Source organism: Hydra vulgaris, chromosome 11 (genome assembly GCF_038396675.1).
Source record: "Hydra vulgaris chromosome 11, alternate assembly HydraT2T_AEP".
In the NCBI taxonomy this organism is placed as follows: Eukaryota; Metazoa; Cnidaria; class Hydrozoa; order Anthoathecata; family Hydridae; genus Hydra; species Hydra vulgaris.
The window spans coordinates 10,218,302-10,237,500 of NC_088930.1; the positions used below are offsets into that span (position 1 = coordinate 10,218,302).

Sequence of the window (19,199 nt, forward strand, 5' to 3'; positions counted from 1 at the left end):
AAATTTTGATCTATTTTTATAGTATCAAGGTAGTATTAAAAGGGGTGGTAGTAGCCTTGTTTGCATATGGGGTAGATGATAAAAAACAAGGGTGCAGTAAAAACATAACAAATGGAGCGAAGATTAGATGAATTAAAATAAAACAAAATTTAAAAAAAAAACATGTACAATTTGAAGATAAACAAAATTAGAAAGAAACACCATTTTTTAACCATTTTACTAATAAAAAAAAACATGTGCTTTTTTTGATATCAGGTAACCAAAAAAGTTCGTGCGGTTTTTCCGTATATAATAAAAACACACAAAACGACAAAAGTAAGTACATTTATTCATCAAAATAGTCACCATTAGCATCTAAAACCTTTTCCCAACGTAAAACAAGCTTATTTATTCCACTTCTAAAAAATTCTCGGTCCTTTGAGTCTATAAAAGCTTTCAACTCCATTTCAACCGAGTCCTGGTCTCGGAACTGCTGTCCTTTTAAATGATTTCCCAGGGAAAGGAAAAAATGGAAATCAGTAGGGGAGAGGTCTGGCGAGTATGGTGGATGAGGCAAACTCTCCCAACCAAGGCTTTGGAGCTTGTCCTGAGTCACGCGAGCGGTGTGCGGTCTCGCGTTGTCGTGGAGAAGCAGAACTCCTCTCCTGTGCACCAGTGCAGGCTGCTTTACAAGCAACAGGTCGTGAACTCGTTGCAGCTGTGCTGAGTAGACCAGTCCAGTAATGGTTTGGCCTGTTGGGAGCAGCTCGTAATGCACCACACCAGCTGTAGTCCACCAAATGCAGAGCAAAACCTTCCGCTCATGGAGATTGGGCTTGGGTGTCTTTGGGATGGGGTCATCGGGGGACAACCAATGGTAGCAACGCTTGGTATTGTTGTACACAATCCATTTTTTGTCGCATGTCAATAAACGATCAAGAAAAGGCTCAACATTGTGGCGTGATAAGAGTGATGTGCAGATCGTAAGCCGTTGCTTCTTGTTGTCGATCGACAATTTGTGCGGAACCCACCGACTCAGCTTCCACGCTTTCCCAATCGCATGCAGATGCAGGCGGATGGTTTCAACACTCACAGCAAACCTCACTGCAAGTTCTTGGCAAGTTTGGCTGGAGTCAGACTCGACAGCGTCCTTCAGTTCATCCTCATCAACCAACAATGGGCGTCCAGAACGCGGCAGGTCTTCGATGGACTCATCTCCCGAAGAGAATCGCTGAAACCACTTCTGTGCTGTGCGTTCACTTACTGTACCTTCTCCAAATGCTGTGCAGATGTTTTTGGCCGCTTGTGTTGCATTCCTTCCAAGTTTGAACTCGTAAAGTAAGCAAGATCGAATAATCGTTGGTTGGGTTGCCATCCTTTCTTTACACAAAACCTTTCCTGTAAGCTCGTTACAAGCCTACACTATATATGCAGCAACTGCGCGTGACACACGCGTTCTATTACGCAACAAAGCTACTTGCCTTGTGCGATGTGGGTGTTGTAAAAAATGCTAAAAACAATTCAATTACCAAAAATCGCACGAACTTTTTTGGTTACCTAATATTACCTGCACTTTATTAATATAACCTCATATATGTAAGAGTCTCAAACAGAACTAATATACGTAAGAGTCTCAAACAAAACTAAATAAAAAATATTTTTGAAAAGTTGAAAACATTAAAAGAGAGTAAAATAAATTTAAGCAAAATTAAAAATAAGTAAAAAAAAACACTAAGAATTTATACAAGTCAAAAAAAATTACACAAAAACGATAAAAAACAAAAATATTTTTTTTTTTTTAACTCTAACTTTGTCTAACAGAAAAAGAGAACTAGAAAAGCGAAGCCAAATATGATAACAAAATTCTATACAAGGACATATAAGAAATTTATAGATTGGAATCAGAATAGAACTGGGAGTGAGTAAATGATGAAAACAATAAAGAAAGATAACCTTAGTAGATGCAGACTTTACAATACATTAAATATATGATTTCCATGAGAGGTCAGTAGTAAAATTTAATCTGACAAAATATAAACAAAAGAACACAGTATTATTTGGGGGTCCAAAATTCTATTTTTTTGTTGTTTTTTTGTTTTTGTTTAACCAAGTATTCTTAATTAATTTTTTTAGAAAAGTTCAAAAACGTTTAGTATTTGCTAGATATATACTTCTATTTTTAACATTGAAAAAATATTAAAAAACTTATAATTAGAAAACTTTGCAGCATATTCTTTGCGTACAACATTATGTTAAAATTTATGCAATATAAGTTTTGATAGGATAAATTTGAATTAAAATGAATAAAATTTGCGTTTTAACAAAAACAAGTATTAAAATTTATCTTTTGCTTAATTTTGCTAGAAAATATTTTCCTATTAATTTTGTAAACTAAATTTAGATACAAATTAAAATGAAAAAATCTCCCAGAAGTTGACAAATTTTATCATACAAAGTTGCATTTACTCAGGGTTGTTTGCACTTTGTTGTTAATGAAGTAACAATAAATTATCTTTTAAAACTTTCCGTTGTAATAAAATTACTGCTCAGTAGTTGTAGAAACAGTTCATAAATACGCATCAGATTCTATCATTCTTGAAAATATAGTTTTTCAAAATTTAACTATATTTATTCAACAGAAAAGAAGAAAGTATTATGGGTTAGGAAAAAGATACAATGAAGGAATAACTAATAACTGATGATTATTACATTTTAATCAAGTTTTTGGAGTTTTTAATTCAAATTTTCATTTCTCATTTCAAATGTAATTAAAATCATTATTTTCTTTCTAATTAGTTTTCTCAGTGGATTTTGTAAATGTTTTAACTGTCAAAACATCTAAACAGTCGTCAAAGATGCAAAAATTAAAATAATAAATGTGTGGTCAGGGATAGCACAGGATCTCACACAGGAGTCCTGTTCAAACCTGTTAATATGTAGATAAGAAAAAAGATAAGACTAAGGATGAAACCATGTGGAACCCCAAAAGTTACTGGGAATGAAGAAGAGCGTTGTCCATCAAGGGCAACTTTTATACTGCAATTATAAAGAAATGATCTAATAATTTTGAACACTTTCCTAAATATATCTTATGAAAAGAGCTTATGAAAAAAGCTTGCCAGAATTTATAAAAAGCTTCTGATATGTCAAGAGCAATAGGGCTTGCCTGACTGCTTTTATCTGGTAATTTTCCATTAGTGTATTGAATTTTTTTTTTGTAAAGAATGTTCAGTTTTACAGGCAAAACTTTCTATATCCATAAATTTTCTTTAATTTTTTCCTACAAATTTCTTTTTTTTCATTTCTACAATTAACATTAGGGTTTCCAAGTGGTTTTAACTGATAACAAAAAACCGTGTTTTTCAAAAACAGTTTTACCAGTTTTTTTGTATAACGTCTTTTGAATGTTTATTTATTATAGAAAGATATAAAAAATCAAATTTGTAAGTAATTAAATTTTTATTTTATTATTTAGATTGTATTTTTCTGGAAAGCTTAACATGTCTTTTCATTTTCAAAATTATTCAACTATTCCAAAAAAAATGTTTGAATATCAAATAAAACACGCAAATAAATTTGATTATAAAGTGTTCAAATACTCAAATAGGATGGCCTATTTTTTATACTAAAGATTTTTATTCCTTAAAAAAACATAAGGATATTTTTAGTGTATAACTTTGTTCAACAGAATATTATCGTATAGGTATTTAACAAAAATAATTCACAATAATGTTTCTATCAACTACTTAATTTTTTGAATAAATATTTATCTCCCAGATAAATCATGTCATCAGTTTGGAAATTTGTTGTCCAGCGTAAAATTCTAAATTCAAGAAATGTTGAAGGCATCTGTAATAGATGCAGTTCTGTTGCAACACGCTCCGGTGGATCCACAACTACTTTGCCGAATCATATTTGCGTCATCGAATTACTATCAATAGTCCTTCAACTGGAGAATCAAGCAGCAGCTTAAATCCACCACCAAAAAAAAAATTAAAACTATGGACAGTTATTTACAAAAAATGAGCCATAAAGAAATTGTGGCTGATCTAGCTACAGATGGTGTTTTAATGAATAATAAAATGGTGTCAACCTATAAAACTGGCCTCATTAGGATTTAAGGTTCCTGTCCAGCTGAAAGTTTAATACAAAAATTAAGGATCATTTGAATTCATTTGGTGTCTGTTGTGATGTAGTAGGTTCTACTCAAGATGGTGCAGCAATCAACAAGAAGCTCATGCAATTAACGGACATTGTTGATGAGTTTTGCTTTAATCATGCAATTCATCTTAGTGTATGCGACACATTATACAAAAAAAATAAAGACACAAACATACCAATTTCCAAGAAAACAGACAGTGATTCAGGAGAGGAAGAACATGGAATTTACAATGATAATTTTAGTTTTGAATCAGTAAACAATGACATTAATGTTGACTACCCTGAAATTTTGATGAATGCACAAAAATTAGTAAAAACCATAAAAATGTCATCAGTTTATAATCAAATTTTTAAGAAAAAAGTTACTGATAAATTTGGTAAAGAAATCGAACTGCATCTGGATGTTTATCATTGTTGGAATTCACTTTTTTCAATGATTGGGCCTTTATTAAAAAAAAGAAATGTTTATTCCAGACATTTATTGAATTAAATGCTCTTGATGTAATCAGCAAGTTAGATTTTGAGTCATTAGCTTCATCACATGCCACTATAGAGCTAGCAAAACTAGCAGTGGAATTCCTTAGCAGAGATGCAACATTATCGACATCAGATACTGTTCTTGAATTCATACATCAATCTCATCTTTCTTGCATTCAAATTTAAAAAACACGTCAATCAAAGAATTAACAGAAATGTTATGGAATTGTTAAGGTGCCTAAAAGATCCTTCAGTTGTTCCATTAAAAAATACTTTAAATTTTGCTGGAAAACTTGCGTTAAGGCTTTTTGGATTTACTTCTAATAATGAGGAACCAATACTAGCTGAAGCACCATGTGCAACATCAAAAAGTTTACCTGTTTTTTATAAGGATGAATTAAACACACTTCTGAATAAAGATAGCATCACACACTTGCCTAAATGTATTGATCAATTCAAATGGCTTAAGCAAGAGTTTTTGTTTCACCAAAATACGGACAAAATAACAGAAAATCTTGAAAAAATTTACAATGCGATTCTCTCTATAAAGCCCACATCAACAGATGTTGAATGCATTTTTTCAAGCTGCACTAGTTTCTGCAGAAAAATTAGACATGATTATCTGATGAATCGTTAAAATCTTTAATTTTCTTAAATTTTTTTTACAATAAAATAAGTCATTATAAGTTTTATTTTGAAATATAAACATAATGTTAGCACACTTTGTTTAAAAAACTTTTTTAATGCAAGATAAACTAAGTTATAATTATTTATAAGTTTTATTATTTAACAAGAAAAACCAAAGACCACGGTTAACCGCGGGTTTTTAAAAATTAAAACCAAAACCTCGGTTTACCTTTGGAACTTCACTTAGCACATAAAGAAAAAGTTCAATAAACCAAATCTTAGCCAACTTTTCCATTTCACTTGGACACTGTTCACAAAACCTAAAAACAAAAACAAATAACTAAATAACTTTCATATTGATTATATAATGTTTCATTCATATTGTACAATCTTGTAGATTTATTACTTAAAAATAATTGCAATTAAAATATGTAGACAAAAAAAGGAACTTGGATTCACATTATGAACTCTTTTAAATTTACTCAAAATAAGTTTTAAGTAATTTAAATTTAGGTTTAAAAAGAAAAAAACTTTTAAAAAAAGAAATAAAATGCTGAAACAAAAAAAAAAAAGAAATCAAATAATGCCTTTAAAAAAAACTCTAACCGCCTCATAGTTTGCAATCCCTCGCAAATAATCAGTTCAGACTTTTGAGTTTTGTTGGATGAAAGTTTGATGAATTGATGCACAACTATAGAAACCTAAAAAAAAAAATTTAATATAAAATTGTACATGTAGAGCTGTGAAGTTATGTCTTAAAACACAAAAGTTGTCAACCTCATGGTTCCTTGCTTTAAAAAAAAACAAATTTGCATCAAGAGATTAATTTAAGAAAATAATGAGAATGACAAACTAGCTCATTTTGTAGTTACATTTTATGGAAAAACTCTATTTTGAGATCTATTAAATATAACTACAATGTTTTCGTTTAATTGCAGCCATTAATACTTGATTAATGGCTGCAAATGGATTCAAGGAAAACATTGAGTTCAAAGAAATCTTTTTCGAATCAGATCTGACTTATGCTGAAAGATACAAGACTAAACTATTAAAGATAAATTTTAAGTAACAAAATTTAATTTGAAATTTAAAATGATAAAATTATTAAGTTAAAGAAACAGCAGTTTATATATATATTTCATATCAGTTATGATATAGATAGATCATATCAGTTACAATATAGATAGATCATATCAGTTACAATATAGATAGATCATATCAGTTACAATATAGATAGATCATATCAGTTACAATATAGATAGATCATATCAGTTACAATATAGATAGATCATATCAGTTACGATATAGATAGATAGATCATATAGATAGATACAATAGTATACCCAATATCTACAGATGTTCAAGCCTGACATCAACAGATGTTCAAGTCTAACATCAACAAATGTTAAAGTTCAACATACAGATATTGGACTCTATCTTTAACATTCAAGAATACAGTATTTATCTATAAAGAAAAATAAACACTAACCCTATTAAGTTCTTTATTATATATTATCGTAGATGCATACAAATTTAAAATAAATATCAAATGGAAATATTAAATATACATATTTAAAAAAGCAATTTTAAATAAAAATATCACCATACATATTCTTGAATACTATTAGCAGATATACGTTGATTGGTAAAACACCACAATGTTCTTATACAAACTGATTTATTTTCTTGTGATTCAAGGTTAGAACAAAGTACTAAAATAAATGTAGATTTATGTATAAAAAAACTCATAATAACTGTGCAGGGCAACCAAAGGTTTTTTTGTCAAAATGATTGGGGTAGTAAAATTCTTTGACAAAATCACTATTGTTCATCTATATTTTCTTACTGTATCCGTAAATAATGAAATTTTTGCAACATTTGATGAATGATTAAAGACAGTTATATTCAAGTGTTACAAGAAACTGTAAAAATTTTAGTTACTTATACAGAAATTTTACTCTAGGATAACTTTTGCTGACAATTTTTTATAATAGATTGTCAAACAATTTGCAACTAATTTCATTGATTTGATTGTTTAAAAAAATGTGGAAAATTATACTACTTCTTTTTTGCAAACCCTCGTCTAAGTTCACAAATTTTTTTATTCACGAAATACAAAATAACCTTTCTGAGAAAGTTTAAACAATACTTTTCACAGAAGTCTTCCCTTGCAACAATTCATTGTCTTAACTGTAGTTTTTGGTGAGTTCAAGTTCAAATCAGCAGTTATAAAACTACTTTTAAAACTTTTTTTTTTTCTTGCTAAAATTTAAACAAGTATAATAAACAAGCATTTAAACAACTTTTTTTTTTACTGGGATTTTTAAATATCTAGCTTTTTCATATTTTAAGACGTCCAGTATGCGGATCACAACAGAAAGAAAATAATAATAAAAACTATGAGCAATTAGTGTCTTTTGTTATTAAAATTTTAACTGTGCCATGTAATGCATTTAATGCTAGGAGAGCCTTAGTGCATATCAGCTTCAGATGACAATTGTTTAATACAGGGCTTGACATTTACTGTATACAAGCCTTCCTGGGTAGCATGTGTGGTTGTACACCTTGTTTGTCTACATTTAAAGCAATTTTTTAAGACAAACTGACCATGGCAGTTTGCATAAGTTTAGCTTTTTGCTGCTAATTATTGAAACGCTTTATAACTTAAAAAGCGTTTCAATAATTAGCGGCAAAAAGCTAAACTTATCTACTAAGAAAAAAAACTTAAAAAAAGGAAACAAAATTGTAACGAAATATCAAGTTTAATTAAACAAACTAGAAAATTTAATAATTAAAAAAGAAAAAAATTTTTATAAAATTTTTATACAACTTTTGTATTCTTTTTTTTAGAGTCATTGTTGAAAAAAACGTCTTTTATAACTATTTAACAACAATTAAAAGTTTTGATATGCAATTCACAATTTTTATCAGTTCATATAATTAAGAAGCTAATTTCCTATGTACGATAAAACTATGAGAAATTTTGTTAATATTTTTTTCTTACGTTTATTTGTTTCGTCCTTTCACTTATTTTTGCTATATTTGACGTTTTTTTCTCAATACTTATATAATAGAAAAATAAGAAAATAAATTGTTATTTATTTGTAAATTATGTTATTTGATTAATAATTTTTGTAATGACGAAATAAGTTGAATAAAAGAATAACATGGTTTCTTTAATAAATGTATTTGCCACATTTGATGCATGTCTAAAATTGTTTCTTTTATAATGCCCTATTTCCAATGTAAATACGAATTACTAGAGATAATGAACATAATGATTGCTCTGTTTAAAAAAATGTATTTGAAAACTTAATAAAAAGTTTTAAATAGGCTCATAAACATTTCGTTAAAAAAGTTCAGTAAAGTAAAAATGCACTAGCCACGAGCTTTTGGAGCATCATCAATAACAATAGTTCATCAGTAACTAAACTATTGGGTTTAAATGTACAATTTGGATAATCCTACAAAAGTGCAGACTATTTCGATGGAGGTATTGAAAACAATCAAATATTTTATATTTAAATATTAGTATTAATGAGCTTTTATCTTTTCATATAAAAAACCTGTTTAAAAAAAATATTTTTTTACAAGTAAATAGCAATTAGTTTTCTCGTTTTCCTGTGAATTGATAAAAACAGAAAAGTTTAGCAAAAAACATTTGAAAAACAAATTTAAAAATTGCTCATGTTTCTAGTGCAAATTATAAAGTATTTCCTTAATATACTGACTGAAAAAAATCACAAAAAAATTGTATAAAAATTTTTTTTGTTTTGTTATATTCCTATCTACTTTTTTCTTCAACCTGTATCAATTTTGATAGTGGAAAATAACAAACGCCCTAAAAATATGAAAACAAAAACAGTAAAATATTTAGGTACATTATTTTTTTGCCAACAATTTTATTTTATTATTATTCCATTTTTTTAGCTTATTTTATTTAGATTTACTATTTCGTATAGTTTTCAGTTCTTTTCTTCCAGTATTGCTGTTTTATTGTCTTTAGTTTCTAATAGCTTTAATTTGCCACAAGATCTTAAAACGCTTATTGTATAAAAACGTGGTCAAGTTATCTAAAAAAATTACTTTAAGCCTGGACAAACAAGGCATGCAACTGCACGCGCTTCCAGGGAAGACTTGTGTATACATGAATTATTATTTTTTAAAGTTCTGAGTACATAACTGAAAAAAATCAATAAAGTTTTTATTTGGATAATGCTTTACCCTATTTAACTTTAAAATAATATTACATCTTTAAACCATTATGAAAAACTTAGCTATGAAAATAAATAAATAGGAACAAAAAAAAAACCTTGCAGAGTCTTTGCAATCACTTTTGCATCAGAATTTCTAAATATAATAAACATCACTTTATAGTTTTGAACTTTTTTAAATATATATATATATATATATATATATATATATATATATATATATATATATATATATATATATATATATATAATAAGGCTTGGACAGGAATGGCGTGCGATTGCACGCTGTAATTGACCACGCTTATAATATTTTTTCTTTACAATTTGGCCAAGGTGGTTTTGATGTTTTAACAACTTAAATGCTATAAAAAAATTGCTACATTATAACTTTCTATTGTTGATCTTTTCTAAGGTTTTTATTTTGTGTGAAGGCTTTAAATAAAATAAAAAATTAATTATAGTGATTGTTTAAAATAAATGTATTTTGTGTAAATTAACAAATAATGTTATATTTAATTTATTTTTTTTATGTAGGCATGTATTTTTTATGATAAATTTAAATACAATAATTTGTTTGAAACTATTCCATGCCTTTCTAAAAAACTTTTGAAAGATAATTTTTAAGTTACTTTAAATTATGAATAAGTTAAATTAAATCTTCCGTTGTAATGGAATGATTAAATTGGTTAATTTTTATGTTTCTATTTTTGCAAAGAATTGTTTAAAACTGTTAAAGGTTAAAAACTGTTAAAATTGTTTAAAATTGTTTTTATTTTAACTTGACTAATCAAAGCATGAAATGATTAAAAATTACTATTTTGAATAGACTACGATATTTTTTGAAACAATTTTTTTTTTTTAACTTTTAAAAAAAAATGTTTATACAATTAAAAATTATCTAAATATAACACTTTTAGTAATTTAAATAAAATTTGAAATTTTAATGAGTGAACAAATTTTATTTAAATTACTAATAGTAATTTAAATAAAACAATCTTTAGAAGTAATTTGTAAAAGCATTTTGCGAAAATAAAACGTTTTAATAAAATGTTTCAAAATATAAATTTTTTAATAAATTATTTTAAACGTAATTAATATATAACAAAAAGTAATTTTTGTTTCAAGTTTGAATTTTTTGAGTTTTACATATTTATATATAAAACTCAAAAAATTCAAAGCTTAAATATTTTCTTTTTTGTAAGGAATTGTTTTCTTTATTCTTTACTTTTTCTAATTTTCTTGCTAGTTTAATTTTTCAGCGCATTTCTAAAATATTTAAAAATCATCTAAGCATCTAAACAGTCGTGGTCAAGTTGTCATAGCAAACAATAGCAATCGATCCCATGCCATTCCTGTCCAAGCTATATATATATATATATATATATATATATATATATATATATATATATATATATATATATATATATATATATATATATATATATATATATATATATATATATATATATTTTATATATATATATATATATATATTTATATATATATATATATATATATATATATATATATATATATATATATATATATATATATATATATATATATATATATATATATATATATATATATATATATATATATATATATATAGTATTAGTTTAGTAAAATTTATAAAAAATATCAGCACCTTAAAATATCTTCAGATGCCAGACATTGACCCAATACAGATAATGCAGATTCAGCTAGTGAAATATTGTGATTGTTGATATCTGTCTGAATTAAATAAGTATATTTTATGTTATAACAATAAATCTGTGGCAATATTACAGTACTGGAACAACAGCACATTCCTGTTAGTACTAAGCTCATCAAGGTTTGTATTTTGGAATAAAAGGGTTGAGAGAGGGTTGTAAAAATGTAAGCCTTTCCTAACTATTACTAGTTTCCTAACTGTTACTAGTATAAACAAGACTAGAGTAAATAAGAAAATATATGAAAATATATGCTTCGACACTCCAAATAATGACTGGTCAGTAGCCTGTGTCAAAAAGATAAAAAACACTATACTCTCCAATCTTAGACCCAAAAAGACTAGATTTAAAGTTAATAGGATTACATTGATATTGCTTTTTTTACAATTTATGTGAAAAATCAACAAAAAAATTAATTTTATTAAAAAAAAATTTGCTTTGTACTTTTTTGGAATAAAAATTAAAAATTATTTACAATAAATTGTAGTTTTTCATCATATATATAAAATACTAAATCTCCAGTCATTTCTTCATTGAACCTATCACACAACTTGTCACTGCCCAATTCTATTTTATTGTCTAATTCACTGCCCAATAAATTTTACACTTCATAAATATAGACTAGTTTTATTTTTTCAAATAGATAAAATATTGACTAAAATGAAAAAATTTAAAAGAAAAAAATATTGTTGTTCTACCAATCTGAGAAGAACACATCTCCTATATACTCCATCAATGGTTTACCAGAGAGCTTTTAGCAACAGTTTAAGGTTCTATTACTTTTAATATTACATTTGAAAACATAACTACATAAATTTCTCCTCTTCAATTTTAATTTGTGTAACTTAAAATTAAATTTAAACTCATAATATAACCATTTTAGATATGCCAGGTACTACTTATATCTGAAATCAGACAAAAGGGTGAATTTATTTGTAGAGGTAATTACTCCAAGTTAATAAAGCTTAGTAAATTTTTCTTTGGTGGAGTTATTAAGAACTTTAGATTCCTGCAGCTTCGTACAATGCATAAGACAAGATTCATGGTTCATGCAGTATATATATATATATATATATATATATATATATATATATATATATATTATATATATATATATATATATATATATATATATATATATATATATATATATATATATATATATATATATATATAACTTTAATTCATATAATATAAATAACTTTAATTCAGATGAAACCCAATTTTTTTCAGCCAATCGTTATCGCAATAATTTAGATCTTCTAATAGTTATGAATGGTAATATACTCGATGAGTCATCTACCCCTCATCTTCTAGGATTAACTCTTACTTCCAATCTTTCTTGGAAACCATATATCAAATCAGTTGCAAATTAGTATCTGCAAAGGTTGAATTTCTTTATTGAGCTCGATACTTTCTTACTCCTGATTCTATTCTCTATCTCAATAAATCTCAAATCCGGCCTTGTATGGAACACTGTTGCCATATCTGGGGCGGATTTTCTAATGATGCGCTTTCTTATTTAGACAAGGTGCAAAAACGCATTGTAAACATAATTGGATCTGCTTTTGCAGCCAACCTCCAACCATTATCACATCGTCGTAATGTTGCTTCTCTTTCTCTTTTCTACAAATACTATAATGGGCACTGCTCTAAAGATCTAGCATCTCTTGTGCTACCTACTAAAATTCATTCTGTTACTCGTCATTCAATAAAGTCTCATCCTTTTTCTGTGACTGTTCCTAAGTGCTCTAAAAACTCTTATTTGTCTAGTTTTTTTTCTCGAACATCAGTCCTTTGAAATTTGCTTCCTTCATCTTGCTTTCCTTATTCATATAATTTGCAATCCTTTTAGTCGTCTGTCAGTCATTATCTCGCTCTACAATCTTCATCTTTTCTCTTCCAGTAACTTCCAACTCTAATTAGTGGTTGCTTGCAGCCTTGTTGGAAGCAAAGATGTTTAAAAAAATTATATATATATTTCTGCGGTGTAAACTCATGGTTGCCCAACGGTACTAGCTGACCAAATTTTGTAAAAGGCAACTAAAAACTGAGAATTTTTAAAGAAAAAATTGTTTTATAAAAAAAAATTATTTTAAAAGACTTTAAATTAAATATAATTTTAAAATTTTAAATAAAGTTTAGAATGTAAAATAGTAAAATGTTGAATGTAAAATTTAGTTTTAAATGAATGTTAAATAGTTTCACAACTTTTATTAAAGTTTTTTTCTTATCGTCTGCTAACTAATTCATTACGTAAAACATGTCTCCATCATAGATTATCATAGATTATAATATGCGAAAGTAAATTAAAATTTTTGCTTTTGTGCTTTTGCTTAGGAGAATTCATTTCGCATTAAAATTTTTGAAAGTTTTTTATTAATTCAATATTGTGTAAAGTTTGTAATACATTATGAACCCAAATAGATTTTTGCTTGAAGAATTCAAAAATATAACTCTTGAGACTTAATAGTTTTAAAAAGTACCTCATTTATTCAATTTTTTTGAAATTATTGACTTGTAAACTTTTGATTTTCAGAGATAAAATGGAGGCTGTCACCTGAAATCACTGGCAAAAATGTTGATTGTATATCATTAGTTTATCTTAGGTCTAAAAAAAACTAGATTCATGCACTGTCTCTGTAATATTTGATCAAAGTAAGCACTCAAAAATAACATTTTTTCAGAATTTACATAAATTTTGTAAAAAACTTAAATTTTGTAACAAAGGAGATTTTTTATTTGAAACTTCAATATAGTGTTATTTAATAACTAGTTTTGGACAAATTCATGGTCATGGGCATATGAAGGGGGCAAATAGGAAGGGTAACTCCCCCCTCACCTCCCCAGATTTTTTTAGTACGTAAAAATAAATTAATAGTGATTTATTTCTAAAATAGGATTTAGAAACTTTATATAAAAACTTAACATAAAAATTTTTTTTTTAATTATTTAAATTTGTTTTTAAAGGCAATGTCAAGGTTTCTCTAGACTTTTTTATTATTATTATTTTTTTTAAATGTTGATTCAACTCCCCAAGGCTGAGAAGGTCACTACGGACGAGGAGGCTACTTAATTGTGATTATAACCCTCTCTCAACTCTATAACTCCGAAACAGAAACCTTGACAAACAAGGCAGCTATGCGGAGAAACAAGTTGAGTGGGGGACGTGGTGGGGAGCGAATTCAGAACCTCTCACTTATAAAGCAAGTGCTCTACCATTACACCTATACTGCATTATATTACTTGAAAAGGTTTTACAAAAAAAAAAAAGCAAATGTTACAAAAAAGCAGTAGTAACTGATGAAGATTTTAGTTTACAGGAAGAATGGGAATCAAAAAGTGAGAAAAAGGTTAGGCTTGGGATTTCACTAGTTAAATTGAAAAGTGTTCCAAAACACAGCAAAATACCTGCAGCAAAATAAAAGTTTGGTGACACTAGATTCAGAGTTGCATAAATGGTTTTATTAGCATATGATATTGATGAAGCTTCTTTAACAGCAGAAACAAACAGTACCATTTCTAACAATAAATTAAAGAAAGATCATGATCTAGACAATTTAATGTATGAAATCAAAAAGAAAATTTCTGTAAATGACTCTTATCTCCATAAAGTGCAAATGTTAACACTTGCACCAGAATCATGGACACATAAAAAAGATAACAAGTTACATACCTCCAAGGTACACCACCGGTGGTGTACCTAGGCTGTAGTGAAAGCTATTTTTTTAAATTAAAAAAAAAGATGAAAAAATATGTCTGGATGTTTAATAAAAAATCCTTGAGTAACTAATATCATCAAGTGAAAGAAAATATATTGTTACAGATCATATTGTATTTTTTTTTATATTTGTCAAAGTTTGAAAATACCTCCGAGGTACACCACTTTCCCTTACGCATAAAGCAATTTTATGTACACCTAAACTTTTTATAATTTTTTTAACTTTTAAATTATTCTATAAATGATAAGATAAAAGAAGAAATTAATTTTATAAAAAACCACATTAACTTTTGAATGACGTTTATGTAAAAAAGTTTGCTACAAAAGTTTGAATGACAATTATGTTAAATATAAGCGCTATTTACTAATAAAAAAAATTCAAATAAAATTAAAAACTACGGAAGCCTAATATTTATTAAGATTATTATTTTATCAAAATATTTAGTAACAGAAAACAAAAAAGTTTATAGTCAACAACAAACTTTTTTGTATATGAAGCTATTAAATGAAACATAAAAAAAAAACCATAAAACAAAAATGTATCATTTTAATAAACAGTCTTTGGATAAATAATCTTTGCTTTCACAACAAAATTGTTAATAAAATAATAAACTTTTAATAAATAAAGTAAATAAATTAATGTAATTTTTTTACTTAATACTCGTTAATTTTTTTTTAAATAAAAAATCATTTCTAGTTGAAAAGCCACTATTACAAATCTAAGAAATTATCATTTTAAAAAATTTAACATATTTTAATTCATTTATACAAACGCCCAGAAAAGAAAGAAATTTGTTTATATCAGACATTTTTAAAAATGTAATATTAAAGATTTAAGATAAATAAAATATAAAGAAAACAAACATCCCCTAATAGTAATAATAAAAAACGAGTTAAATAATATTTAACTCATTTTGCGGTAGTCAATATTATTGCAGTAATTTAAAAAAGCTAACGTCTTAAAATAATAAAGAGAATTTTATGACATTAAATCCATATTAGGCTAATGCATTAACCATTTTTTATTTAAAACAAGGGCTAATATATATATATATATATATATATATATATATATATATATATATATATATATATATATATATATATATATATATATATATATATATATATATATATATATATATATATATATACAATTAGACCCTTAAACATCAGACAGGTTTCTAATATTTTATGAACTTTATGGCTTAAAAACTATTGTTTTTTAACAAAAAAAATAAAAAGTACATATTTTCATAGTTTTTTTAAATAAACTTTTCGAATTTGTGTTTCCATAAATTTTTTTATTATTTTTGAAATTTTTATAAAATTTCACTTCTTTTGAGACCCAACATAATGTGCTTTTAAAGAACTTTTTTTTTTCAAAATATTAGGGAACCGTCTGATGTTAAAGGGTATCGAGCAACCCCTAAAAAAAATTTTTTATTTAAAAATTTTTTTAATTTAGTATTAATTTATTACATAGAACACATTTAGGGTGTATCATCAGACATCAAAAAATGTTGTTTTATTACACACCCTAATATATATATATATATATATATATATATATATATATATATATATATATATATATATATATATATATATATATATATATATATATATATATATATATATATATATAAATGTATAAATGTATAAATATATATCCCACTATTTATTAAATAGTAAATATATATAAAAATTATATATATATCATATATATATATATATATATATATATATATATATAGAGAGAGAGAGAGAGAGAGAGAGAGAGAGAGAGAGAGAGAGAGAGAGAGACCTATAGTTTGTTATCTTAGGGAAGAGCGGAAGGAAAAAAGTGATTCTTACGCCAACACATACGTCACTTTTAATTACTTTTGACTTTCGTCCAACATTTGCGTGTTGTCAGAAAGTAAAAACCATTAAATTAATTACAAATTAATCGTTTCTTAAAAAAGCCGCAAAAACGCAAATTTAATTGACCAGAATGTTTTTTAAAACATTCTGAATGTTTTTAACAATATAAACAATGTTTTTATTTTAATTTTTTTTATTAAAATGTTTTTATTTTTGTTTTTTTTACTGTAAATCATGCACGGAGTGCTGCTACATCTACTATCTTATAGCCTGACTCGTTAGGGAGTGCTGCTACATCGACTGACAAATAGCCTGACTCGCAAGGGAGTGCTGCTATATCGACTGACAAATAGCCTGACTTGCAACGGAGTGCTGCTACATCTACTATCTTTTAGCCTGACTCACAAGGGAGTGTGGCTACATCGACTGAGGGTTTGGTTGGGGCAGGCAGTCTATCAATTAATAAAATAAAAAAATCCGGTCTTGCATTTTCACTTTTACTTTTTGTCAACAAAATATGGAAGAAAACTTTCAGATAACATATAAGTGTATATATATATATATATATATATATATATATATATATATATATATATATATATATATATATGCCAGTATTTAATAAATAGTAAATATATGTAAAAATTTATATTATATAATATTGTAATACAAATTTTTTGTATGCTATCAACCCCTGCTAAATCTTATTGTAAAAAACAAATTAAAAAATATATTTTTTTTTTATTCAGCTTGTTAGCCAATATCGAAAAAAGTTTCTTAATTCAAGAAAAAGAACATTATTTGAATAAAAAAATTATAGCGAAAAAACTTATACAAGAAGAAATATTGCATATTTTATTTTAAATATTAAACTTTAGTAAGTTTATGTTTCCAGAAAAAAGATTTTTTTTTAAAAAAAAAAGCCAAAATAACTTTTTAAAATAGTGATTTCAATTAAAAACAAATTTTTTGTATTCTATTACTTAAAATAAATTTTTAGTACAAAATTTCACTTTTTTTGAAATTTTGTACTAAAAATTACAACTCTACACTCCATTCCTGTACAATTTAATAAAATTTAGTTTAAAAAACAGTAGTTTAACTATGAAATGGGACTGGGTCAGAAAAGTCAGCAGGGACAATAAATTGTTTTAAAAAATGTAGCAATATGCATCGTTATAAATAAAACATTTTTATCAATAGTTTTTCATTTTAGAAATGATTTTTAAAATTAGTTAGACTCAAATGAATTCATAAATAACAAAAATTATTTTCAACAAACCTGAAGAACAGATAATAGTTTGTTAACATGGTTTCTCAATAAAACTGTTAAAGCATCTTTTTCTTTTTGAAAATAGCTTTAAAAAAAAAACACTTTTTACTAAAAACAAATACTCTGTATAATATATCAACTTAAAATACAATAAAAATAAAAAGATTAATATTTTACTATATTACATATATATAGAACTTGGGTTTTGCATTTAAAGACATTGTGTATTTTTAAGTTTTTTTTCTTTCTATTCTTCCTTAAAATATTGATATTACATAAATTTGGAGAAGTTTGGCGCACCTTGATTCAAAGTATTATGCATATTATGTGCAAAATTGCATTTTACACACATGTATGCTACTGTAATTATGCTAAAAACATTTTGGTTTAAAAACATTTAAAGTCTTTAAATATCAATTGAACAATTAAATAAATTAAGTAATGAGAAAAGCAGTTTCTTCTAAAACCAGGTTAGTAGTTTCTTTCTAACATTAGGTACAGGATGGTTCTAAAGTCCTTTCTGATTCAAGAAATTCAGGCATTGAACCTGGGAGATCAAATATGCCACCCTACACTATTGCAGAACAATCGAAAATGAACTAATTGTTTTTGGAAAACAGACGATCAGTGATTACCACTTGCAGACATATCTGAATTTTTTCGGAGTTCGTAATGCTCAAAAAGCACCCACTTTTTGTACTATATCGATCAATATGAGCTATATGGGAATGTTGAAGTTATCAGGAGTTTGGACAGACCTCATTATGGACAATCAGCTGAAATCATTGAGCTAGTTACACAAAGTGTGTCAGATAATCCAGAAACATCAACAAAAAAGATGTTCAAAACAGTTAAACAACACATAATCCCACAAAAATTCACCAATATTCATTATGCCACACCAAACACTTATATGAGTGTTTGGTGAGACATAACATCACAGAAAGATTTATAAACCATATTTTTTTAAAGATGATACTGGTGAAAACATTAAAACAAATAGAGATTGCTGCAGAACAATGCTTCAGGACTTTTTGTTCCCTTTTGCAATCCAACAAAAATAACAATACATGCCAACAACAACACCAATATAAGCCAATAAGAGCACCAATATATGGTATTTCAACAATCTGGTGCTATAGTCCACACCACTTTTGAGACAATGAACT

At 26.4% G+C, this 19,199-nt stretch overlaps 1 protein-coding gene across 1 annotated transcript in view; it reads right to left on the reverse strand.

The window, feature by feature from the left end:
- The window catches only part of LOC100213212 (telomere-associated protein RIF1), a 63,630-nt gene that overhangs the window by 42,676 nt on the left and 1,755 nt on the right, over nucleotides 1-19,199 (reverse strand). Inside the window, exons 2-7 of the mRNA XM_065810042.1 lie at nucleotides 18,040-18,115; nucleotides 11,107-11,192; nucleotides 9,557-9,594; nucleotides 6,853-6,956; nucleotides 5,851-5,945; nucleotides 5,474-5,564 (exon numbers count right to left, since the gene is read on the reverse strand). Coding sequence (XP_065666114.1) covers nucleotides 5,474-5,564; nucleotides 5,851-5,945; nucleotides 6,853-6,956; nucleotides 9,557-9,594; nucleotides 11,107-11,192; nucleotides 18,040-18,115 — 490 coding nt within the window. The remainder of the gene's footprint in view (nucleotides 1-5,473; nucleotides 5,565-5,850; nucleotides 5,946-6,852; nucleotides 6,957-9,556; nucleotides 9,595-11,106; nucleotides 11,193-18,039; nucleotides 18,116-19,199) is intronic.